Source organism: Rhamphochromis sp. 'chilingali' (genome assembly GCF_963969265.1).
Source record: "Rhamphochromis sp. 'chilingali' genome assembly, chromosome: 1".
NCBI classification, from domain to species: domain Eukaryota; kingdom Metazoa; phylum Chordata; class Actinopteri; order Cichliformes; family Cichlidae; genus Rhamphochromis; species Rhamphochromis sp. 'chilingali'.
This window is the reverse complement of record NC_137929.1, coordinates 2,844,858-2,871,215: the sequence shown is the minus strand read 5'-3', so window position 1 is coordinate 2,871,215 and position 26,358 is coordinate 2,844,858. Positions and strand designations below refer to the sequence as shown.

General features: G+C 41.8%; 2 protein-coding genes across 3 annotated transcripts in view; one reads left to right on the top strand and one right to left on the bottom strand.

Annotated features, from left to right (window-relative positions):
* The window catches only part of LOC308398076 (uncharacterized protein), a 30,829-nt gene that overhangs the window by 3,494 nt on the left and 977 nt on the right, over positions 1-26,358 (bottom strand). The gene's annotated exons all lie outside the window — the stretch shown is intronic.
* On the top strand, positions 9,807-25,273 carry LOC308397141 (NLR family CARD domain-containing protein 3-like). Its single transcript, XM_080882896.1, has 12 exons — positions 9,807-9,896; positions 10,887-11,007; positions 11,092-11,190; positions 11,325-11,423; positions 13,658-13,736; positions 14,415-14,613; positions 16,822-18,616; positions 19,530-19,703; positions 19,988-20,161; positions 20,446-20,619; positions 22,940-22,986; positions 23,135-25,273. The coding sequence occupies exons 2-12, from the start codon at positions 10,919-10,921 to the stop codon at positions 23,665-23,667; spliced, it is 3,462 nt and encodes a 1,153-aa protein (XP_080739022.1). The 5' UTR covers positions 9,807-9,896; positions 10,887-10,918; the 3' UTR covers positions 23,668-25,273.

Genomic DNA, 26,358 nt, shown 5'->3' with positions numbered 1-26,358 from the left:
AATTCTCTAATTTTTTAAGGCAACTTATTCCACTTAAAAGTTGCTCTAAATGTAACAGTTTTACAAAACGTTACTTTTAACTCGAGCATTTACTAAATTGCAGTTTGTTGAAAACTGTGTAATATGATGATGTATTTCATCTGGATACTGCAGCTGAGCAGAATAAATGTGGTGTGTTTAACAGAATTGCTTTCTTTAGAACTACAAGTAAGCCATAGAATATTTTAGCCTGTACAGGAAGCCAAGAAAGGTTATTATGCATTTGATCAATATTAGTATAGTATGAACATCTTCACACTAATCTGGACGCCTTATTCTGGACTAACTGAAGTCTGTTAAGATCTGTCTTATTAGCTGCTGACCAAATGATTGAACAATACTCCAGATGAGACATTACTAGTGCATTAATGACATCTTTCATAATGAAGAAGTGATACACAAAGAGCATTTCATAGCCATAGCTATGCCTTGTCGGCAGAGTTATGTGACATTAGTGATGTTTGTACTTTCAGCGTTAACTTGGTTTTAAAGCCTTTAAAATATACGCCGTTCAATAGTCGACCTTAATCTGACAGAGAATGTGATGATTTTGTGGATAATTAAAGTCAGTCATATATCCACAAACACAACAAGCTGAAAGTCAGTGATGCTGCTCGGTTTGCAGTCCTGAACATCACGACACAAGCAGGATTCACTGCACTGTTAATGTTAGCTGTGTTATATTGCTGCCTCTGTTCGGTGGTGTCGAGCCAAACGCACTTTAACGTGTGTTTGAACGAGCTGACGGTTCACTCGTTAAGCTGAAAGAAAGATGCTTTAATCACAGCAGTCACACATGTGTCCACTGCACCATCTGGAACTCTTCTTGTTTACACTCGTAATAACACAAACACTAAATCCTGCTTCTCTGGTGCTGTTGTGTAGCAGTGTGTACACCTGAGACTGTCACCTGTCTGTCTGTCCTGCACTCTCTCTCTGTTTCTTTCTCTCTGATTGTGGAATAAAAGTATGAACATGTGTTTATAAGTTACACTTGTGTTTGAATCCTGCAGCTTATCACACATTTGATTTCCATGTGTGACGACTGCAAGTGTCCAGAGTGAGGACAGACTGAGGGAGCCACTGCTGCACATCATCTGTGAGGCTTTGCAGCCCTGATGATCCACCAGGACAAACTCAGCAGTGTGTGAGGAAGAGGAGGAGGAAGAGCCAGCAGCAGCTGACAGATGGAGAGAATAGACAGACTGTTCCCTGTTTGTGAAGGACTGCTAGGAAAGTTTAACATAACTGTCTGTGCTGAATCAGTCTTATTAGGTAATGTTCAAATAATGTGATCATCCCAGTGTTTCCAGTGTGGGAGAAAGTACTCAGAGTACTCAGGGCCTTCAAGTTACACACTATGAAAGGCAGCAACAAGTTTAATGTTCAGAAACCTAAAGTCTGTATCAGCAGCAGGATGGAGCTAAAAATAAATGTTGGTTTCAGTTCTATGAAGCTTTGAGTATTTTGGATCAGTAGCTGCTGTGTTTGTTGCATCATATTGCTGCAACTGTTTATATGCTTTATATATTCTGAGCTAAGTTGATCTATAGATCAACTTAGCTCAGAATATATAAAGAGTGTATCATGTAACACTATAGATTCTATAGTGTTACATGATACACTCAGAAATAGAGGTACGAGAGAAGAACATTTTTGTACCTATAGGAACATTTTTTTTAAATGTTCCCTTAAAAGTACATTACTGGTCTTTAAAAGTCCAGAAATGCCCCTTTAAAGGTTCAATCTGAAATAAAGTACAAATCTGTATTATAAAAACTTAAGCAGCAACTTCTCCAGGTTCCAATATTTATGCAATTCTCAAACCTTTTGGCCACGACTGTATAACCTCTTCTGAAGTTTAGTGGATATTATACATGGTTATGCTCAGGATGTGTCGGCCAGTTTCCACTGGAAACGCCTTTTGGTTAAACTGTCAGCGAGGAATTTGCATTTGCACTGTTACATTTTTATATAACTTTAATGCACATAAACAACAGCTGCTTGTTTCAGTGAAAATACATTGATGGGTTTTTAATAAAGTTGTGCAGCTGTAAAGTATTTTGTCTGGTGTCAATTATATCGTCAGCTACATCGTTATGGCAAATGTTCAAATGTATATGGTGATAAATATCTTTGGTCATATGGTCCTTCTCTGTCTGTCACCTTCTGTATTGAGCTCATTGTTTCCTCTGTAGTGGCTGAGCTGAGTCCAAGTAGCTGAAAATGTTCCTCTGCTGCTCCGTCAGACTCTCCTCCTCCTGCTGATCAGCTGGGACACAAAACAGATCTTTGTTAGGCTCCACACTGCACTGAAGAGTCAAAGTGTCTCATATGTTCATCTGACAAGTAAAAGAACACATTTTTGTTTCCCGAGGTGGGTAACTTGTTGGAAACAAACACAAAAGGTTTGAGCACTGATACCTGCCATTGCTGCCATTGAAAGATGCAACGCCAGCAATGTGGATTGTCAAGACTCAAACCAATCATCAAGCAAAGACAACAGGGATCATTTGTTTCTGTTTATTTAGCATTCACAGCATTTGTAGTTGCCTTCTGTGCAGGGGAAGTCCACGCACACTGTGTGGTACCGCCATCCGCAGAAGGTGCATTCAACCTCTGTAAGAGAAACGAGGTTGTCTGAGACTGAAATGATATTCACTAAAGAAGTGGTGATTTGTAAAACTTCACATTTTGATCCGGGACGTACTCTGCATGAAAACAAGCGCTCACTCTTCCTGCTCAACAAATGACAAGGGCGGAGCCTTATACCACGTGATACAGAAGCTGTGCCGTGTGATGCTAAAATTAGCAGGGAAAAAACAACGGAAGAAGAGAGAAGAGCGTTAAAGGCGGGACTCTGGAGAGCCCCGCCTTTAACGCTCTTCTCTCACAGAGAGCAACAGAAAACTTGGAAAAACTCCAGATTGACTGAACTCAGTTCAAAGTTACCTTGACACCTTTAGATGTGAGACGTAGTGATGGTCCGCTTGAAGCTGACGCTCCGGTGCGTGTGTCAGAAAGATCAACGCGCTGCTTCAGAAGCACCGTGTCGAGGCTTGATTCGTTTGGCCAGAGTCACGTGATCAGTGACGTCTGAAGCTTCGTTTAGAACGTACCTCTTTTTAAATCGAACTTTATTGAAACACAATGAGTATACAACATACAAACAGATGAAGTTTACAAAAGAACAGAACATGAACATACAGAACCAGGAGTAAAAAAATTATGATATGAGTAGGCGAAAAAAATCAACATATTGTAACGTGCAGTGGAGATGAAGCCAGCCGCGGAGGTGTGCAGGTGGATAGCGAATGAGCAACAGCTTCTGACTTTCCAAAAAGTACTCATTTATTTACAATATCAAAAATAAAAGTGCTACCTCTACCACACATTACTAAAGAGCACACTAGTCCGCCTACACACGGGAGCATCCATTACAGGAGTGCGAAGAAGAACACAAAGGGGGTGACACCAGTCGTGAGACAGGAGGCGCCGCCATGTGGTGATACACTGCATTACAATAGCAACTGTTACAATATAAATATTGTTCTGAGAGGCTTTTTGTTGGTAGAGTCTGAAATTGATTGTATGTACAATTCATATCCTTATAAAAAGGCAGAAATATGGTGTTTTATTAATAAACTTACATTTATGGATATAAAATAGCTAAAAGTATTAACATGCCTCAGAGAAATCACTAATAACACTAAGGGCTGGACGGATTTGATTTGCATTCTTCAAGAAGAGTGTGGTGTCATCAGCTAGCTGGCTGATGATGAGCTCCTTATCAGCTGTGCTGATTCCTTGTATAACAGGTCAAATCTCTGGGTGGAGTCTTAATCATTTTAATTGAGCTATTGCCATTCGTGTACAAGGTTTTGATAGCTTTACAGAAAAATGCCAAATTTTTCTAAAAACTGGAAAATAAATTGATGTTCAATTGTATCAAAAGCCTTTTAAAAATCCAGGAAGAGAATGAAGCTATAGTCAGATACCAAATCAGAGTAATCAAGTAGATCTAAAACCAGTCTCATGTTCTTAGAAAGGTGTCTGTTTCTCATAAAGCCTGATTGTGTCTCATCCATAATTGTGTCCAAGAACTCTTTCATTCTGTTAGCAAGTACTAAAGCCATAATCTCATAGTCATCATTGAGCAGACAGATGGGTCTCCAATTATCAATAAGAAGTAAGTCTTTGTTTGGCTTTGGAATAAGTGTTATGAGACCCTGAGTAAGAGTAGGAGGGAGGATGTTATTCTCTACACTTCCTATGAAAAGCTGCAGTAAGAACGGAGCCAGGAGATTAGAAAATGATTCATAAAACTCTGCAGTTAAACCATCTGTGCCGGGAGATTTGTTGGCCTTAAGTGCAGAAATAGGATTACAAACGTCCTCCACAGTCAGAGGGCTGTCACAGTGACTTCTATCTTCCACAACAATAGTTTTTAGGTTTTTAATATTATTGAGAAACAGCGTTGAGACATATATATATATATATATATATATATATATATATATATATTCTACTTTTCTAAATGATTGACTATTTCAATGGAGAACCTAAATGACACGGACCCGTGTTTGTTATTACATATCTCTATTTTGAATGTGACAAGTCTATCATTGCCTGTTATTCATAGGTATTAACAGAGTTTTTGGCCTTTTTTTCCTCTATAACAGTTAATTGACTCTTTACAGTGGCCTGCTATGGTTAATAATAACATGTTCAGTCATGAGTGAAATCAAAGCTTTTCTTCACTTTAGCATTTAACATTCCCAACAATATAATGTGATACCTTAATTAAAACACAGCTAATAAAACACAATTTTCTTAATGCAAACATCAGTGACTCAACATTAGCAACCAAAGGGTTCAGTCTGCAGCTCACACTCATGTGAAGCTACAGCCTCCCCCTTTAGTCTCTGTCATCCTTCTGCTCCTGCACAAACAAAGCAAGACAAAACCTCCACCCTTCTTCTACAGGCTGGGTGAATTGTTGTGGACATTCACTAATCCTAAAGTCGGCACCGTTTTTCTCTCAGTATCAAGTCAGTTAAACTTTTAGTCGTCAGTCCATCACAGTCCAGTCACATGCATACATCCACACACATTCATACCAGATATTGCTGATAATGGAGTCTCACGCGCAGCCTATTCGAGCCTCCATCACCAGCAGGATGACGTCATCATTTTAAAGGAAAACAGCTCCTTGTTTTTGGACTGGATTGACTCGCTGCAATCCTTTTAGGCTCAGGACTTCTCATGTGATCAATGTCACATATAAGTGAATTTCTCCCAAGCCCATTATAATCATGGAGAAAAACACTTTGCCACTGTTTCCAGTAAGAATATTTTATAGCGCTTTAAAGTTCAACCTCTCAGGTCTGGATTAAAGAGCTGATTTGTTAAATCGGGAACTCACAAAATACCAAAATATCACCACCGGTGGATCACACCTCTCAGATGTTCTTATCTCAGTGCACTGTAACAAAAGCACAAACAAACGCAACCAATAAAATACTAATAAAGTAACAAATACTGGGGCCCATTGCAAACATGTCCAAGCATAAAACCATCTTTCTCTCTCTTAGAGAAAGAAAACAATCCAAACCTCACTGATAAAATCAACCTAGTGTCAAGCAAAACCCAAAAATCAACCAAAACTTCACCAGAAAGTTTTCCTCCCTCCCGGGACAATATTGTGCAGGAATACAGGCACTGTAACTCCTTTTGCACTGACAAAAACATGTTGGATTTACTTGATTCAATAGTGGACACTGGTTGCACACAAAGGTTTTGCTTTGGCAGAAACTTAAACAACTGAGTTAAATCAACACAACCTTTTCATATTCAGTAAACCTGCATGTTGTGTTCATAAAACACGATTGAAACATGTTCAGATGGAGTAAGTTGAGCTCCTGGAACATTTTAATCCTTCAATTGAAATTGAATGGGTCTACAACAACTACCATCCTCCTATCTCTATCCTGGTTGCAGCAGGGCTGGGAAATAACCCTGAAGTGATAGGTTACCAGGCAGGGTACACCCTGGACAGCTCACCAGTCTATCAGATAGAAACACACAGCCGTTTACATTCATGGATAATTTAGCCCAGGACCTTCTTACTGTGGAGCAACAGCACTAACCAGCATGCCAACAATGGAGGAAATACAGGAAAGCTATGATTTCCTGTATTTGAGGCAGAATTATTTTGTTCTTGCCCTTGACAGGTTAATCCACAATAAATAGCAACAGCATGCATGTGGTGTGTGTGTCGTTGTCTGCCTCTTATAACTCCAGTGATTTTCCTGTAGTTTGAAATCTTATGCGGTGTTGACACAATAATTTGTTGTAAACCAGGAAATTCCCAACTGTGGTAGAAAGCACAGCTTAGCCTGAGCAAATGTTCAAAGAAAAGTCGTCACTTCCTGATAAATATTGTCACACTGGGGTTTTTGCAAATGATATCAGTGAGCACTGTGTGGCAGCTGGAGTCAGACAACTGAAGCTCCCACAATCAAGACCACAAACAGCTTTCAAAGGAGATTTGAAGCTTTTCTGGCAGCAAGCTTCATGATTTATGGGACTGGAACTGGAACAGAAACTACCTGATCACCAATGGTGAGCTGGCATGGAATTATTTTTATGACATTTTATCAAAGTTATAAATAAGCATGCCCATTAACACATAGTGAGTGAGCATGTTGTCTTCCCACGCAGTGAACAGCGGATGCTAATGTTTTTGTCACTTTTTACAGAGTCAAACTCAAAGTAAGGTCAGTGCTTCCACGCTTTAAACGCTGCACGCTCACACTCTCTCCACACTCGATAGATTATCCATTGTTCATCTGCACACAGCTGCGGTTTTAGTAACGCAGTAACGCAGCGTGCTTACGGCAAAGTAACAGTAATCTAATTACCTTTTTTGCAATAGTAATCCCTCACTTTACTCGTTTCTTGAAAAAAGTAATCGGATTACTTCCCGAGTAAGCCTGGTTTGAAAAGCAGCTGTTTAATGCAGCTGCTTAGAGTTCACACACAGTAGAAGAATCAGACTTGAGTCACATTTCAAACACTGGAAAAATACTCAGCAAGTAACAATGAAAACAGCACAGACTCAGTATATCCTGTTCAGTCCTGTGTTTGATATGAATGTGCTGTTCAGAGAGGATCTCATGTCCTCTTTTACAAAGCCTTTGTTTCATGATGTTTGTGTATAAATGAATGTAGGTGTGTTTCTAAGTGTGAAGGAGCCCTGGGAGAAAAGACTGAAGCTTGTGTCAAAGAACAAACAGGAAAGAAAGATCAGCATTAATGAAGACGAGCACAGAAGGAGCCCAAGCACGTGTTGCTTTTTCAGATTTCTCTAAAAGTGTGTGTTCATTTGTTCCATCCTTCACAACAAACAACAGCTGACAGACACACATGCACTCTGTGTCACTTCACAGGGGCTGATGAAAGTGGACACAGTAAAGGGAGAGCTGGACCTGCTCTACACATCCTGCACTCTGTTAACAGACTTTATTCTGCAGCATCAACAGATAAAAATATATGAAGATATAGAAACGTTTAACATTGTGACTGTTCACATTAGTGAAGCTGTTACTTTGCTGCCAGGTGGGAAAAGAAGCCTAAAGCTGAGTCTGATTAAACATCTGCTGCACCAGAGAGTTTCATGGCCCTGCTTTATCCTGTGCTTGCTGACCACCTCGTCCTGAAACCTCTTCATCATCCTCACAGTCGTGTGAAGAAAGAGGGAAGCAGGTGGAAACCATCTGTGCTGCTGTGTTCACTTGTGTGTGTGCGTCTATGGTCATATCTAATGTGTACCTACAGACAAATACAAACACAAACACCTGGCATTGCACAGCAGTCTCTACTGGAGCAACCTGCAGATGTCAGAGATGTGATTAGAGGGTAAAGTGGACTAGTGAGAGCATCTATGTTGTTGTTGTCTGCTGGGGGACAGCATCAGCTCCAGAGATGCATCAGGATCAGCAAACTAATCTGCAAGGCTGCAAGTGTCACTGAAGGAGTTTGAGTCAGTGAGGGACTCAAACTCACACAGCTGGTCAAGAAGGCTCAGCAGCTGCTGTATTTCCTGAGGAGGCTGAGGAAATTTGGTATGTTGGCCAAGATCCTCAGCAGGTTCTACAGCTGCACTGTGGAGAGCAGCCTGACCAGCTGCATCACTGCATGGTACGGCAGCACTACTGCAAACCGCAAACGCCTGCAGAGAGTGATAACAACTGTGGAGAAGATCATCAGGACCCCGCTGCCCTCTCTGCAGAGCAGCTACCATCACAGAGTCCAGAGGAGAGACACACCTCTGCCCTCGAGACGAAGGTTCAGAAGTGTGAAATGTAGAACATCCAGACTCAACAACTCCATCTTCCCCACTGCTATCAGACTCCTGAACAGCTGACCGACCTCAAACTGCAGTTTGCACATCAGGTCACTTTGCACACTAAGTTCATTTTGCACATTAAACTCCATGTACATCCATGTACATCGACATCTGCAGATAGATTCAGTTTAAATTCAGGGACACGGAGCCCCTGTTGATCCTCTACCTAATCACACGAGCCACGGTGTGAGAACGGGTGTGGGTCACAATCAGCCAAGGTTTTGGGTGAACCCATTGTGAGATCTAGCCCCACGCTATCATGTGATTTCCTGTGATCAAATGTCCCAGGATGTGAGTGGGCGTTAAGACGTCCATGTCCCTCATCAAGCAACTTAAAGAAGTCCAGACGCTTTTCTTTCCAAGCTCCTTCAACAACATCATTCATAGAACAGCTTCCAGCTTCTTTTGCTCGGCTACAGTTTGGATGGATTTGCAGATGCAACAAGACTAAAATGGTTAGGGTCAGGAGGTCAAAGGTCAGAGCTCCTGTGGGTCTGAGGGCGGCCTCACGCTGGAGAAGGATGAAGGAGTCTGACCTGAGCCAGTGTTTGACATGAACACATCAGCACTGCTGTCAGTGAGCCTAACGACAGCCGTTAGCATCATTTCAGTGTTTCAGTCATAAAAACACTTCCTGTCTCTGTGGTGGTTACAGTGACATCATGCAGTTTGTGCTTTGACCTCCAGAGGGCGACAAATCAGCACAGACAGAGAGCTCCATTCAAACTTTGCTGCCATCAGGAATAATTCTTCAAATATAATCATCAGTGTTTGAGCAGTTATGATATCAGGGACAATCTAGACATGTGTGACAACACTGAACATGTCACATGACACACCTCAAACATCATGTGATCCACTCTCAGTCTGCACTTTCATTCATGACTTCAACAGGTTGAAATGAGCTTTGAAGAAACATCAGTGAAATAAATCTTTCATGGATTCATGTGAGCAGCAGATGAACTTTGTACCAACAACATCTTCAATAACAGAGTCTGAATGAAGCTCAGGTGTTGATGCTGCTCACTGATTGGACGCTTGCTTTCAGCTCTGCTCTCAGTCTTTACTGCACAGGTGAAGGTAGAAAGTGTGACTGGATCTATAGACTGGAAACAGAGAAACATGCTGAACATTTGAAGCTTTGCAGCAGAAATGTTCATGTTACAAATACAGCCGAGCTGATCTGGGATCAGTGTGTTCACACCTGCAGCTACAACAAGGTTTCATGTCTCCACACGTCAGCATGTGAACTTTACTCTGACTCAGTCTGAGCAGTCAGACGGCATATTTTTAAAGTTAACACATCAGCACACACAGAGCTGAGCCCCTCCCACCTGTGCTGAGTTTCAGGTGGAGTCCCGCCTCCTTCCAGGAAGCAGCTCACCTGTGTGTCCGTGTTTAGTGTCCAGGTGTGGAGTGGAGCTTGTTGTTGGTGTGTGAAGAAACTGTAAGTTTGCTTTGTTTCCTCCTTTAACAGTTTGTCTTTAGGAACTTTACTGTTTGTTCAGCTCGTGTTTGATTTCTTCACACAACAAACTGTGTGTGTTTGTATTTCCGGTCTCTCCATTAAAGTCAGTGTGTAATGTTTCCTGGCTAACATCAGCTGTGTGCAGCTTAGTTCAGCACAAATCTGCCGCTCCATAGTTCACGGTAACGGACTCACAGCTGGACCAACGAGGCCGAGTGTGTCCGCCACTCTGAGCTACGTTCGTGTTTGTGTACTTGTAGTTTGTACTTTGAGTTCACTCAGAGCCCACAGAGGACGCAGCGTACGTGATGACGTCACAGCCCTTTACCTCCTTTACTGTCACTGTGATTAATATTTACACACGAGACACCTGCAGAGCTCTGACGCTGAGCTAGCACACAGCATGCTAACACTAAGCTAACGCTAAGCTAACACTAAGCTAAAGCTAATCTAACACTAAGCTAACACTAAGAGTTCTTACAGACACGAGTTAAAAAGCTGCTTTTAGTGTGTGATCAGAGTCCAGGACTGAGAGCAGCAGCAGAGCTGATGGATGATGAATTACTGGATGGAAGAAGCTTCTCATTAGCAGTGAATCAGTGTGTGTGCAGTTCTCTGCAAACTCAGCAGGAAGAATTAGTGTGAAGCTTTAACTCTGCTGATCCTCTTTGAATCCTGGATCAGCTGAAAGGTTTAAAATGTTGTTCACACGTGTTGGACTGACTGAAGCTTCCAGTCACAGTGAATCAGTGTGTGTCAGTGAATGCATCGTGTGTGCTTCAGGCTCCATCTAGTGGACTGATAGCAGAGCAGCTGATGGCAGCTTCCTCTGCCTCACACTGCTGTCTGACTGCATCCAGCTGACACTGAGATGTAGCAGGAAAGAAGCAGCTGATATTTGGACAGCACACATGATGAAAGGAGGATTTCAGCTGATGTGCACATGAATGATTTGTGTTTCCTCTGCAGGTAGAAAGTGTGTGTGAGCTGAATTGAGCAGCATGGATCAGTGTGAGGACAGAGAGGAGGGAGTCCCTCCCTCTAAAAGCACTCTGTGTGGGGAACATGAGAGCCAGACCAAAGCTCAGAGGTGAGATGACCATCTCTAACTGTCCATGACTCTTCTCCATGTCACAGCTCAGCACTCACATCACTGCTGCATCATTATTCACAGGAACCAGCCTGGACCTCCACCCAGCTCTGTGTCCTCTAAGAGCAAGCGGGTGAAGCATTTCTTTCGTAATTTAGGGCAAAAAAAGTCATCTGACGAAAAGTAAGTTCATGTCAGTATTAAAATGTTTGAAATTTTAATCAGCTTTTACTATTTAACAATTTATACTTTATTTATACTTTTTATGTATTGGACACATTGGATGTGACACATGTTTCATGTTCACTTACTTTTAGCGTCAATCAGAAACCACCCAGCTCTGTGTCCTTACAGAGTGACTGGTCTAAAGGTTGTCCCATTCATTTTAAAGTCCAGCCTGTGTCTGCTGCAGAGAGGTGAGCTGTTAGTAACATGAACTCTTTGATTAAACTGCTTGATGTTGTTGGATATAAACTACAAACACGTCGTTCCCTCAGTCCCATTTAAACTGTCTTTTAAAACAAGCCTTTGGTTTCTAAACAACTGAAAACCCACTTCAGCAAACAGGAAGTGATCAGAGCGTCCGTCCACTTCCTGTCAGGCCCTGCAAACATTTCATATTGAAGAAAAGTAGTTGACATCTCACATTTTTACTCCACCACATTCAACCATTTTGACATTTTACAGCATGAAACTCTTGTCACATGACTCCTGTTATGTTATAGAGTCATGTGACCACCAGGGAGGGATTTGTATGGATGAAACACATTCAAATCAATCTGATTCATCAATGGAAACATTTTTGGTGTAAATGCAGCAACACTGAAAACGCTGAAGATAAAAACACAACAGATGAAATATGAACAAATCGAGGCTTTGAATACACGTGTGTGTGTTTGAGACAGAGATAAATGGATTGTGTGTCTGTCCTATTGCTGCGTGAGGATTTTATTGTAGATTTTGTGCGTGTACACTTTTGACCACGAAGGTGTTGAAAGGGCGTAAAACAGTTGGAGGCACAAGAGTGAACACTAGTGCTGTCAGTAGATTAAAACATGACTAATTAATGACACAATCTTCTGTCATTAATCCTGATTAATCACAATTACTTGATCAATAGCTGCAGTTACATTTTTCCAACTTTATATTTAAGCCTGTAACAGACGTTTACACCATATAATGAAGCCAATGCAGAATAAACACACAGAATGTTAAACGCTTCAATTCAAAGAGACTTTGAATAGTTTTCAGTCTTTAACTCAGCTTCTCTGCTGTAAATACAACTTTGTAACAAACATATATACTAAAAGCTAAGTGTGCACTAATATATAATAATATATAATCTATATTACTGCTGTTAATGAAAATGTTTAATCAGACTCATCACAGGGTTACTGTGGATTCATTTGGATTAATCACCATTAAACATCATTTTTAATGTAAACGAATCAAAGTTCATTTCATGAGCAAACAGACTCGAGAGAAAAGGGCAAATTTACACACTTAACATGTTTATTGAACATGTAAACATTGATTAACCTCCTGAATGAGCCGACCCCCCCAGGGACAGTCCTGCATGCTAATGATGGGCTCTGCTCTGCACCTGCAGGATTCTGTCAGCCACAAACTCCTCAGCTGATCCTGAATCTGAGCCCATCTGTCAAACAATCATTTTCTTCACAGGTCTGTGGAGGTGGCACTGATCCTGCAGCAGTCTAACACTCTCTGTCACTCTTCTTCAAGTCTTTGACACGAGGAACCAAAACTATGTTATTAACAACACTAACAGGTCTGCAGTTTGTCCACTTGGCAGTTGTGTCATCAGTGCTTTGCATTGTTGTGATATTTTAAGCTGGAAGTGCTTCGGTGAAAAGAAAATTCCTTCTGTCACGATGTGCAGAATCCTTCATGTTGGTCGGCTGGTCCGTCTTGTTATTTTTTTAATGCTCAAACTTTCCATCGAGAGGTCAGTGTGTGTTTGTCATCTTCCATATTGAGCTGATTGGTTCAGCTGCCGTCACTAACAGATGTGCTGCACATCTGCACATGTGCAAAGGTAACTCTACTCGGACAAACTGCTCGAAGTGCGTTGATAGAAACATTTCAGGGATTTTGAGTCGTTCTGCTCTCCAGATGTGTCGTGTTAAAGGTTTTTATCATGTTAATCATGATAACAGATGAACCCCTAACCCTAACCCTACATGTTAATTTTGACAGCACTGGTAAATCCTTTTTAATGTTCTTCTGTCAGATCATTGATTAGACTCGACTCCAAATACGAGACTCGGAAAACTCAAATGAAAACTCAAATCAAAGCAATGAGAAAAGGACTTCTTCTTAGAATGAAAACATATGGAAGTGGTCAGGTTTCAAACACTCGATGAATCTACTGCACAGTTACATTCAGGGACCTTTGGCCTCCTGAGAGCATTAGTTGATGGTTCATCACAGTTTTCTCAAAGTTTCCTCTGAGCTTCTGCAGCATCATCACTTCCATCACTGATGAAAGAAAGTTCATAGAAAACAGAAAATATATCTTCAGAATCTGAGAGTTTAAAACTTGACAGACTTGATTCAGATGAAGTTATTTGAGCAGAAACTCCTGGATCTTTATCCTGTGTTGATCTAATCCTTCATGGTTCCTCCACAGAGTGGACCAGCAGAGCTCAGAGGTTCCCAGTGGTCAGTCTGCCCAGCAGCATCAAACACAGCTGGACTCCATATTTATGGTCTGTACATGTACAACAACTACTGTTACATCTGTTCTGTTCACAGTCATCTCCATGCTGCTCTTTGTAGACCAGTGGATTGTCTGTAGGGCTGAGAACAAAGTACAAATACTTCATTACATAACCTAATTACTGTTTTCAGGTATCTGTAGTTTACTTGAGTAGTAACTATTTTTTACTTCGTACATTTTTAAACAAATATCTGAACTTTTTACTTCTTAAAAGTAGAAACGTCCTCCAAAGAGCTACTTTCTTTTTTACTATTACTTTTAAGTTTGATGAGTACTTCAACTTTTACTGGAGTAGTTTTTAATAGTAGTAGTTGTCCTTAAACACAAGTACAGACTTTGTGTACTTTGCTGATTTTTACAATGATTCAGTTCTGATTCACAAATTCAGTTTTGACTCAGTCAGAAATATTATAATCATGATTATTTATCTTGGATTTCACTGTTGAAAGAACCTCTAAACCTTGTAAAGTAAAAACATTTAATTCCAAATGATTTGAGTCTTTCTCTGCAACTACAAACTCCGTGTAAACTACTGTGGTATAAAAACAAAGCTGAGACTTCATCAGAGGTGGAAACATCAGGTTAATTATGCACACTTTGTGTTTACATGTTTTCATGATTACATGATTTCAGTCTGATTGGCTCATTCATAAATATTCTGTTCCAGCTGCTGGAGGACAACATCATCACTTTTGTGAAGAACGAGCTGAAGAAGATCCAGAAGGTTCTGAGTCCAGATTACCCAGAATGCTTAGAGAGTCAGAGGGAGGATGAGGAGGAGAGGAGCAGAGAAGCACTTGTGACAATCACAGTGAACTTCCTGAGGAGACTGAAGCAGGAGGAGCTGGCTGAGCGTCTCTATTGCAGTAAGAGCATTTCTGTAAGCGTTTAAGCTGATTGATGACTACAACAGTCATTAAACAACCACTGCTGTCCTACCGAGAGACTTCAACGCTCATGTGGGCAATGACAGTGAGTCCTGGAGGGGCGTGATTGGGAGGAACGGCCTCCTGGATCTGAATCCGAGTGGTGTTTTGTTTTTGGACTTCTGTGCAAATCACAGTTTGTCCTTAATGAACGGCATGTTTGAACATAAGGGTCCATAAGTGCACGTGGCACCAGGACGCCGCAGGATGCTGGACAGACCTGGCACAACTAAACGTGCGTGTGAACGCCTCACAGAGGCCCTGGTCTGCAAGACCTTGAACATACACCTCTGGCAGAGCTTCAGCTGCAGTCTGAGGCAGACTGGTGGATGAGGGGACGACTCGCCTGTCTCCGGGGGCGAGGTCCCTAAGAGAGATAAACGACTCCTTGTTGGGTACACTGTAAACCTGAATAAGTCCAGTGAACTCAACATTTATGAGGAAACTTATTATATAATAGTTTTAAAGTTAACTTACTTAAAAACTACAAGTTCACTGTAACTTAAAAAATATGACCTGAATAAAATCAAAGAATGTAACTACCTCCAACCTGTAACTTACAAAGTTTAATTTCACTAAACTTGTATATTTTACTTTATTTGAACTTTATTTCATTACTTTACTAACTTAAATATTATAACTTATATAAACTCTAATTACCTATTAAAGTGCACGCTAAGTCTAACCCTTCATAGACAGGGTCTTTCTGTAAAGAAAGAAAGCTGAGACAGATTTGCAATTGCAAGTTTATTTATAACCACCTGCACAAAACTTTACATGCTTCTGCATTTGGACATGTTTTTAGTGCTTATTGTACAACTTGTACAGTGAAAATGTTAAACAATATAGTGCTTCAGCCTTTTCTTTGGCTCTCTTTTAAAAATAATTCTGGAAACAACATAAAAAAAGTATCAGCCTGATGCTGTTATAATCTAATAAAAGGCATTTTTATAAACATTTAAACCAAATAAATAGTCTCAGTCTACTCTTTAGCTTTTCCCTTAAACTTCAACATAAATAGTTTTTTTTATAACAAATAATCTTTTTTCTCCAGTTGTTCCCTTTTAAAACTTTTAAAAATAGAAACATTTAAAACAAAAAATATGTATGAGCATTTCATTATAAGACTAAGTTAAATAGAACACCCACCATATAAAAAAGCTATCTAGAGGCATGTTTGTCTCAGTCTGTCTCAGGCTGTGGGGAAAAGATAGCAGCAGATGTCCTAAACCTCCAGATCTTTGTATGAAACTTTACTACAGTTTAGTGCAACTAGTCATGCGAGGCATCAACTTCAGTGGAACAGTTTGAATTTTGCCAGCAGTATAGTGCCAGCACCTGTACGTGCTACTCTGGCAGTAAAAGATTGTTTTTGAGGCGAAGAAGACATGGTTTCAACTGTTTACCATCCTCAAGGCCCATCAGGAGTTTCTGGATGAATGTGTTAACCAGGCTTTTTGGATAGTCCAGATGTAAGACGTAAAACAATCGGAACAACAAGACAAATGCATCAGCCCACTTGGGAATGTCGCCAACCACAAGCTCATCTTCCACTACAGCTGCTGCACTGACTACAACATTATTAAAACACAATAAAAAAAAAAAAACTTACCTCGGAGCTTGGCGATAACTGTGTTTAATGCTCAAATCCCACTTCAAGCTGTTCGAACGAAAAGAAAAACCACAACTCACGTTACCATGAGACAGCTAGCTTAGCCCACATTTACACCGCAGCGGTTATTAGGTTAATATGTAAAACATATTTCGCCAAAACGTAACCATTACCATATCACAAAGCTTATGGTGAAAATAAGTAAACCACTGGCAATAATAATTCCCAACAACTGCTACGTGGATGCCACTGGCATTTTAGGCAGACCCAGGACACGATGGAAACATTATATCTCTTGGCTTGCCTGGGAACACCTTGATGTTCCCCCAGACAAGCTGGAGGAAGTGGTCATGAAGAGGGTTGTCTGGGCTAATCTACCTAGGCTGCTGCCTCCTTGACCGGCCCTGGATAAGCGGAAAAATATAAATGGATGGATGACTAGAACATTTGTTATTGTCTTAAGAGACTGACCAACATGTAGCCAAATATCCATGCTTTAAAGAAATGAGACGTAATGTTTTGCATTCTTTTTCCAGAACATTTTCCTACGGTATGTCAACGTAACCTTAAATCTGCCCTGAAGAAGAAGTTCCAGTGTGTGTTTGAGGGCATCGCTAAAGCAGGAAACCCAACCCTCCTGAATCAGATCTACACAGAGCTCTACATCACAGAGGGAGGGACTGCAGAGGTCAACGATGAACATGAGGTCAGACAGATTGAAACAGCATCCAGGAAACCACACAGACCAGAAACAACAATCAGACAAGAAGACATCTTTAAAGCCTCACCTGGAAGAGACGAACCAATCAGAACAGTGCTGACAAAGGGAGTGGCTGGCATTGGGAAAACGGTCTTAACACAGAAATACAGCCTGGACTGGGCTGAAGACCAAGCCAACCAAGACATCCAGTTCATATTTCCATTCACTTTCAGAGAGCTGAATGTGCTGAAAGAGGAAAAGTTCAGCTTGGTGGGACTTGTTCATCACTTCTTTACTGAAACCAAAGAAGCAGGAATCTGCAGCTTTGAAGACTTCCAGGTTGTGTTCATCTTTGATGGTCTGGATGAGTGTCGACTTCCTCTGGACTTCCACAAAACTACAATCCTAACTGACCCTAGAAAGTCCACCTCAGTGGATGTGCTGCTGATAAACCTCATCAGGGGGAAACTGCTTCCCTCTGCTCGCCTCTGGATAACCACACGACCTGCAGCAGCCAATCAGATCCCTCCTGGCTGTGTTGACATGGTGACAGAGGTCAGAGGGTTCACTGACCCACAGAAGGAGGAGTACTTCAGGAAGAGATTCAGAGATGAGGAGCAGGCCAGCAGGATCATCTCCCACATCAAGGCATCACGAAGCCTCCACATCATGTGTCACATCCCAGTCTTCTGCTGGATCACTGCTACAGTTCTGGAGGATGTGCTGAAAACCAGAGAGGGAGGACAGCTGCCCAACACCCTGACTGAGATGTACATCCACTTCCTGGTGGTTCAGGCCAAAGTGAAGAAGGTCAAGTATGATGGAGGAGCTGAGACAGATCCACACTGGAGTCCAGAGAGCAGGAAGATGATGGAGTCTCTGGGAAAACTGGCTTTTGATCAGCTGCAGAAAGGAAACCTGATCTTCTATGAATCCGACCTGACAGAGTGTGGCATCGATATCAGAGCAGCCTCAGTGTACTCAGGAGTGTTCACACAGATCTTTAAAGAGGAGAGAGGACTGTACCAGGACAAGGTGTTCTGCTTCATCCATCTGAGTGTTCAGGAGTTTCTGGCTGCTCTTCATGTCCATCTGACCTTCAGCAACTCTGGAAAAAATCTGCTTGAACAGAAACAAATAACCTCCAAGAGTTTTAGCTTTTTAAACCAAAAAGAATCTTTTCACCAGAGTGCTGTGAACAAGGCCTTACAGAGTCCAAATGGACACCTGGACTTGTTCCTCCGCTTCCTCCTGGGTCTTTCACTGCAGACCAATCAGACTCTCCTACGAGGTCTGCTGACACAGACAGGAAGTAGCTGGCAGACCAATCAGGAAACAGTTCAGTACATCAAGGAGAAGCTCAGTGAGAATCTGTCTGCAGAGAAAAGCATCAATCTGATCCACTGTCTGAATGAACTGAATGATCGTTCTCTAGTGGAGGAGATCCAACAGTCCCTGAGATCAGGAAGTCTCTCCACAGATAAACTGTCTCCTGCTCAGTGGTCAGCTCTGGTCTTCATCTTAGTGTCATCAGAAGAAGATCTGGATGTGTTTGACCTGAAGAAATACTCTGCTTCAGAGGAGGCTCTTCTGAGAATGCTGCCAGTGGTCAAAGCCTCCAACAAAGCTCTGTAAGTAAATCTGTGATCATGTTTATTTTTAAAATGTTGATTAAAAGTGGTCATAGATTTCTTCCATGACAGAACCATGTCCTAAAACCATGAGCCAGCGTAGTTGTATAGTATAAAAGAAAAAAGGAGAACTTTTGACCACAATATTGTAACTTGAATGAACTTTTGATACAGCCTTTAAACATAAAATTTATGAAGAGAATCGGTGACAAAGGGCAGCCCTGGTGGAGCCCATCACCCACCGGACTTATTACTATCCAACGTATTGCCGGCTATGCCAACCAAGCTCTTGCAATGGTTGTAAAAGGATCGAATGGCCATAAAATGTTTCTCAGTTTTATTATTTTCAGTCACATCTGTTTTTGATTATTAACTGAATATTTTAAAATTCAGGCTTTTTATGTTATACAAAACATCATATTTTCTTATGATGTCTTGTATTGATTCTGAAGGAATAGTTTTCATCAGTATCGCAGATACCAGCCTGAATTTTACTTTGTATTGGATCAGAAAGGAAATCAGTGGCATCACACATCACTTACAGCAACTTCAGTACCTCTTCATTTTAATAAACTGGGGGGAGTTGCACCAAGATTCAGTATGAGATAAAGAATTATTTTTAACTGTAAGGTTGGAGAAATCTGTTGTTGGAAATTGGAAGAACAGGTCATCTTAAAAATCACTGCATTGTAGTTTTATTCAGGCCCCTTCAATCTGTGATCGCTGTTGCTTTGCATTGTAAATGCTACTATTACAAAAGTCACAAATATTAGTGTATGTGTGTGTTGTTGGGTAATAAACCAAAAGAACAGAATCTACCAGCACCTCACTGATTTCTGCTTAAAAACAACAAAAAACCAATAAAGCTCTGATTTGTTTGGTTGATCTTCTCTCCCTTCCCGCTTGATTTCAGACTGAGTGGCTGTAACCTGTCAGACAGAAGCTGTGAAGCTCTGTCCTCAGTCCTGAGCTCCCAGTCCTCCCATCTGACAGAGCTGGACCTGGGTAACAACAACCTGCAGGATTCAGGAGTGAAGCTTCTGTCTGCTGGGATGAAGAGTCAATACTGCAAACTGGAAACGCTGAGGTCAGATCAAGTGATATCGAGTTGTTTTTTTTCATCAATTAACATCATTTAATCAATTTCATTTGGAAAAAAATAACATTGAGCCAGTGTATGTTGTTTTTGTTTTTTTATTGAATCCATGCAAGTCACAGTAAACTGCCACATTTGACTTTTGTAACATGAGGCAATAAGGATTCCAGCATGTCCTGAAACAGTGTTGAAATATTGTAAATGTAGTAGCTCCTCATGGCACCATGAATACTTTAACACAAGTGTTTCATGTCTTCTTGTCATCCTTTCTTCAGACTGAGTGGCTGTAACCTGTCAGACAGAAGCTGCAAAGCTCTGTCCTCAGTCCTGAGCTCCCAGTCCTCCCGTCTGACAGAGCTGGACCTGGGTAAAAACAACCTGCAGGATTCAGGAGTGAAGCTTCTGTCTGCTGGGATGAAGAGTCAATACTGCAAACTGGAAACGCTGAGGTCAGATCAAGTGATATCGAGTTGTTTTTTTTCATCAATTAACATCATTTAATCAATTTCATTTGGAAAAAAATAACATTGAGCCAGTGTATGTTGTTTTTGTTTTTTTATTGAATCCATGCAAGTCACAGTAAACTGCCACATTTGACTTTTGTAACATGAGGCAATAAGGATTCCAGCATGTCCTGAAACAGTGTTGAAATATTGTAAATGTAGTAGCTCCTCATGGCACCATGAATACTTTAACACAAGTGTTTCATGTCTTCTTGTCATCCTTTCTTCAGACTGAGTGGCTGTAACCTGTCAGACAGAAGCTGCAAAGCTCTGTCCTCAGTCCTGAGCTCCCAGTCCTCCCATCTGACAGAGCTGGATCTGGGTAACAACAACCTGCAGGATTCAGGACTGAAGCTTCTGTTTTCTGCAGTGGAAAGTCCAAAGTGTACACTTGGGATTCTCAGGTCAGGATTCAGTCTTTTCTGATGATGATTTAAAACCTGAGTCAGGTCGATAAATGGCTTACTCATTTACAACAGACATGATTTGTTAAATCACCTTATATATGTGTGCTTAAGTTCTGTGCTGCTGTGATTTATTGCCTGTGCTGTCTTTCAGTTCAGCTTTGTCGAGTCTCTGGTAGGATTTCTTTTACATGACCTGTGTACAAACAAAACAGGAAACACATTAAGCTGAAGTAAGATGCGCAATTTGAAAAATGGGGCACAAAAAATGTTGCTGCTTTCTGGAAAGTGCGTCTAAGAAGACCCAATGGAGAAAGTGAAGAGAAAAATCAAAGATTAAGAAGAAGAAAATGGCAGAGGCAGTTTCTTTTGGACTGCCTGCAGATGGGGCGAGACTCTAGAAACAGGGATGATTGGAGAAAATGCAAAGAGGCCATAGGATAAACCAGGAGATGAATACTCTGGTGTTCTGGGGATAGTGGGAGTGAGACGGAGAGATGCCAGTAAATGATTTCAAGGATAAATTTCAGAGAATCAGAGCTAAGAAACCAAAGCAAGTGGGGAACTACAAACATGTGGACAGACTCATAATTAGGCCAAAGACACATTAAAGGAATTATTACAGGTTTAGAAACAGGGATGGATATGAAGGAGCTTAGCATGAATTTGCATTGAGGAAAGAATAGCAACGAGCATCAGAGGAAACAGTTAGGAAAACTAAGAGGATGTACTGGCAGGAATACTGCAGTACTTTAGGAAGAACTACACCAGTTCAGAATGTGTGGAGTACAGTTAAGAACATGAATGCAGACAGGAAACAACAGCAGCTGTTGTAAAGTAAATTCAAACTCCTTCATTAAATGCAGCTGGTTGAGTTGAAAACAATGGAGAATGATTGTGTTACGTTGTTTATTCTCTATAGAAATGGAGCAGCAGGAGTGCATGCAGAGCTGGACGTGGGCTGTATATACATGCGTGTATCTGTGTTGTCTGTGAGCAGAGAAAACAAAGCGCTGGAAATGTCCAGTGTATCATAAGCCAGCCAGTCCTGTTACTGCAATTCACTTCTTCACCAGAAAGTGTCACCATCAGGCTTCAACAGCAGTTTCCAGTATTAATAGTGTTAATGAGCTCCAGGTAGTATGGATGGGAAAATGTAGAGATGCTGGGAAAACAATATGATCAAATCCACAGTGGGAATAATTGAAGTGATGACGGCAGGTGTAGAGAACAAAAATGAATCATATTGAAATGTTAAATCAGGAAAATCCTGGAGAGGAGGATAGTTCTAATGTTCAGTTTGTAATGTTGAATTCAACACAGCTCTTAAATGCATAAAATGACTTCACCTGGGAAGGATCAGGTGTGTTACATCATGATGAAGCAGTTAGAGGAGGCTCTGCTGCTCTTCTATAATAGAATATATCAGGAAGCTGGAAAGAACTGTGAAAGCAGGGAAAGACCCCACTAAGACCACAGGTTATAGGCCTACAGCTCTAACACCTCATCCAGGGAAAGTCATGGAAAGAATAACAGTGGACAGACTGATGTATGTGACTGAAAGAAGGCAGCTGTTTGCACCTTCTCAGCAGGGGAGGAACACCATGGACCCAGCAGTCAGTTAGAGTCAGAGATAAGGAAAGCTCAGTGCATTAGGAGATGAGGTGTGGTTTGTATCAGCCAACTTAAATGATGGAAATGAATGAGCTGTTCCTGGTTAATATTCTGTGTTTGCTAACAGTATCAAAGACCCAGGCCTAATCTGTCATCTGTTAACTCGTCCAATATCTCCTCATTTATTGGTGGATAATCCACTAACTTGTTTTAATGCACAAGTTCATGTGATGTGTGTGGCTCGTTGCTGCTGACACAAAGTTGGAGGTAAACAGGTCGGCTAAAAAAGCTGAAGGGAGATGGCTCATAACAAGTGACCTCCACTTTATTAGGTCACAGGTGAACTGTACCTGAGACAGTGGGCACTGTGTACCTAATAAAGTGTCAGCCATGGTAAATGTGTTTCCAAGAGGAGAAAACCAGCTGGCAGCAAAGGCAGGGAGGTGTCCTTTCCACCTAAACAGGAGAGGAATATAAAGATAATGAAGGTCACAGTTTGAATCAGTCGTATTTCATTTCAATACAGTGATGTACTGATCTAGGATCAGTCCAGTCATCAGCAGTTTGATCCACGTATGGATTGAAGTGTGTTTGTGAAAATGTTGGACTGTTCCTTTATCAGTGTGTAACAGTGTGTGTGTGAGAGCCATGTAATGTCCATGTGTGCATGCTGACTGTGCTGCTCTGACCCCCCTCCTCCTTTCAGGGTGGAGCCTGCTGGAGTCCGATGGTTGAGACCAGGTCTGAGGAAGTGTAAGTGTGTTTTTAATGGGATTCATGAAAACAAAGCAGCACACATTCAACCATCTTCATCATGTCAGGAGTCATCATCAAAGTGTCAATCAATGAACAGATGATGGATCAATAACTGCAGCTGGATTGTGTTTGTTCTCTCCATCAGATTCCTGTCAACTCACAATCGACACAAACACAGTGCACACAAAGCTCCAACTGTCTGACAACAACAGGAAGGTGACACGTGTGGAGGAGGTTCAGTCATATCCTGATCATCCAGACAGATTTGATGTTTATCAGCTGCTGTGTAGAAATGGTCTGACTGGTCGCTGTTACTGGGAGGTCGAGTGGAGAGGAAGAGTTGATATATCAGTGAGTTACAGAAGCATCAGAAGGAAAGGAGGCAGTGACTGTTTGTTTGGAAACAATGATCAGTCCTGGAGTCTGAGCTGCTCTGATGATGGTCCTCAGTTTGTCAGTCACAATAACAGACACACATCCATCTCCTCCTCCTCCTCCTCCTCCTCCTCTGTCTCTAACAGAGCAGCAGTGTATGTGGACTGTCCTGCTGGCACTCTGTCCTTCTACAGAGTCTCCTCTGACACTCTGATCCACCTCCACACCTTCAACACCACATTCACTCAAACTCTTTATCCTGGGTTTAGAGTCTTTCCTGGTGCCTCAGTGTCCCTGTGCTGAGTGGAGTGTAAAGAGTGTCTCCTGTTACAGAAACACTCTGACTGTTGAACAGATAGTTCAGTCTGTACATGTCTGTCTCTTTCACTCACAAACACGTTTTCAGATTCATGGATTCAATCAGTTGATGTTTGAAACTCTTCTAAATGATTCCTTGTAAACTTCTTCAGTCACAAACAAACAGGAAGTGATGTCACATGTGTTCCTGTCCACACAGCAGAATGAGTCTATTGCTGACAGTGATGTACAAACAGAGTGAGCATTTCTGAGGCCCAAAATAAACTGAGTAGTTCACTGAATGAACAATGGACTGTGAGCTCAGTTCCTTCATCATTAGTATGGATTATATATGTATATGTATTATATTAGTATCATGTATATCAGGTGCTGCTGCTTTCAGTCATTGTGCAAATGTGCTGTTTGTAAGCTTGTAAAGCTGCAGTCAGCTGAGACTGAAGAAGTCACCTGATCAGTGAGCAAACGTTTCTGAAAACGTCCAGATGAACAGAATCAACCTTTTGGGATCAGCCAGCAATGCAGCATCATTGTTGTTCAGCTTCAGAGGTTTGCAGGAATGAACTGATGACCAGAAACAGCTGCAAAGTCCAAGAAAATACCAGCTGGAGTTCAGCTGCATTTGAAGAAGTCAAAGAAAAGTAAGGATGGCAAAGGGCGACGTTTTCTTCCAAAGAGCTGCAAACATGGTCGACGCCTCATTAGAAGAATCATCTGGACATTTGTGAGGAACTCTAACCAAGAAAGCAACGTCACACAGATCCAACAGACAGTTTCCATGACTGCAAGTGTTGAGTGGAAAAATGCTACGTTGCATTATTGCATCCTCTCACCACAGGAGGCGCTGTTGGCACCACTGATTGCTGATCAGCTGTTCTCTGATGATCTGATTGATACTGTGAATAACGGGACTCACTGAACTCTGTGACACAGTGAAGATTACAGAGTTGAACTTCAACATCTGACTGACGTCACACAGACAGAAGGATGAACCAGTGAGGCACAGAACACAGTTACTGGAGATACTGGATCAGCTCCATGTGAACCTCTGATGGAGAAGCTGCTGAGCCAGAGAAACATCAGGACATGACAGCAGCTGCACTTATCTAACAACATGTAGCAGAGCTGATCTATGTTAGAGGATCTATCACAGCAGCTGAAGCCAAAGTCCAACACTGGATACCAGCTGAGCCTGTGCTGAGTGTAGTGTTACAGGAAAAGGGCAGAAACACTGGTAGCTCCCAGTGATGCTGACTGGGGCACAGAGCTGAATGATGCAGCATCAGGACACTGTTTCAGTCTGACTGACAGAGAAACCTGTAGCTGTATCTACATGTGAGGCAGAGGCCACACAAGCAGCTTTCTATGTTTCACAGTGACTGAGATCTTCAGTGGGGGTGGACATGCTCCTGTACAGACCTCTGAGGAGAACCAAGGTGCAGTCAAAGAGTCCAGTCTGTCCTCACAGATGTGAACATGTGCTTTCATCAGGTCTGCTGTCAGCTAGCAGGCTCACATCAGAATCACTGTTCCTGAAAAACACAGTCTGTGTGACATCATCAGTCAGCTGATGGTCCCAGATCTGAATGGTTTCTGTCTCTTTTTTTTTTTTTTTTTTTTTTTTTTTCTTAAAGTGACATCAGAAACAGCAGCATGTGACATCACGTGAAGGCGGAGCTTCAGTTCATCCTTTGTCATCTTTTTTTTTTTTTTTTTTTTTTTTTTTTTTTTAATAGGACAGGGGGAAAGAATGAGAGAAAGAGGGGGAGAGAAAGAAAGAAAACCAAAGGGGAGAAGAGACGGTGAGAAGGGGGGGAAGAGGGGAAAAAAAAACAAACAACAAAAAAAAAAACTCCTGGGTCACCTGTATGGAGAAAAAAACAAACAAACAGAGGAGACAGCAAACAACAAAGAGCAACATAATAATAGAAAAAAAAAGCACCATCACAATAAACTAGCTAGTCATAGATATCAATAGTTACTAAATAATAGACGATATTGTTCAGCACGCAAGATAGACAGCGCACAGTGTGCTTTGAGGCAGCAGCCAAGAAAGCTTTAGTCCGCGTCTGTGAATACCCATGTGTACACCTGTGTGGATCAGCATGCTTGCATTCCAAAGGTTTCTCCATGTAATGATCTGTTAGGGAGTGTGGGGAGCCACAGCCCTGTCCTTTATGGTATCAAGCGGGTATGGAGGAGATCAAAACTCCAGACATCCAGAGGCCCCCAGAACACAAGAGACCAAGGAAGACCCACAGAGGGGCAGCCGCGCCACTGTCCCAGTAAGAGCTGGGGTCAGCGGGGGAGCTGGCCCCAGGGAGGGGTCACTGCCCCTCCCTTCCTTCCCTCCCCATCTCCAGCTGCCTCCCTCCTCCCGCTCCACCACAACCACCCACACATGCAGGGCCTTGGAGTAGGGGTATGTCACCAGGATGCAGAGGAGGCTACCCCCCCCCCCGTCCCCTTCTGGCTGCCTCTGCCTCAATTTTATCCCACAACTTAGACATTCACATTACTCACACCCTCATTACACATACATATAGGATCTTGGGGGTGGGCACAATACACGGAGTCCAAGTTACCATCAGGGTGTACACCCCACCCCTGGCATCGTTGCCCACCTCTCAATTTTAAATACATGTAGACATTGAGGGCTAACAGGAGGGACTATGCGCT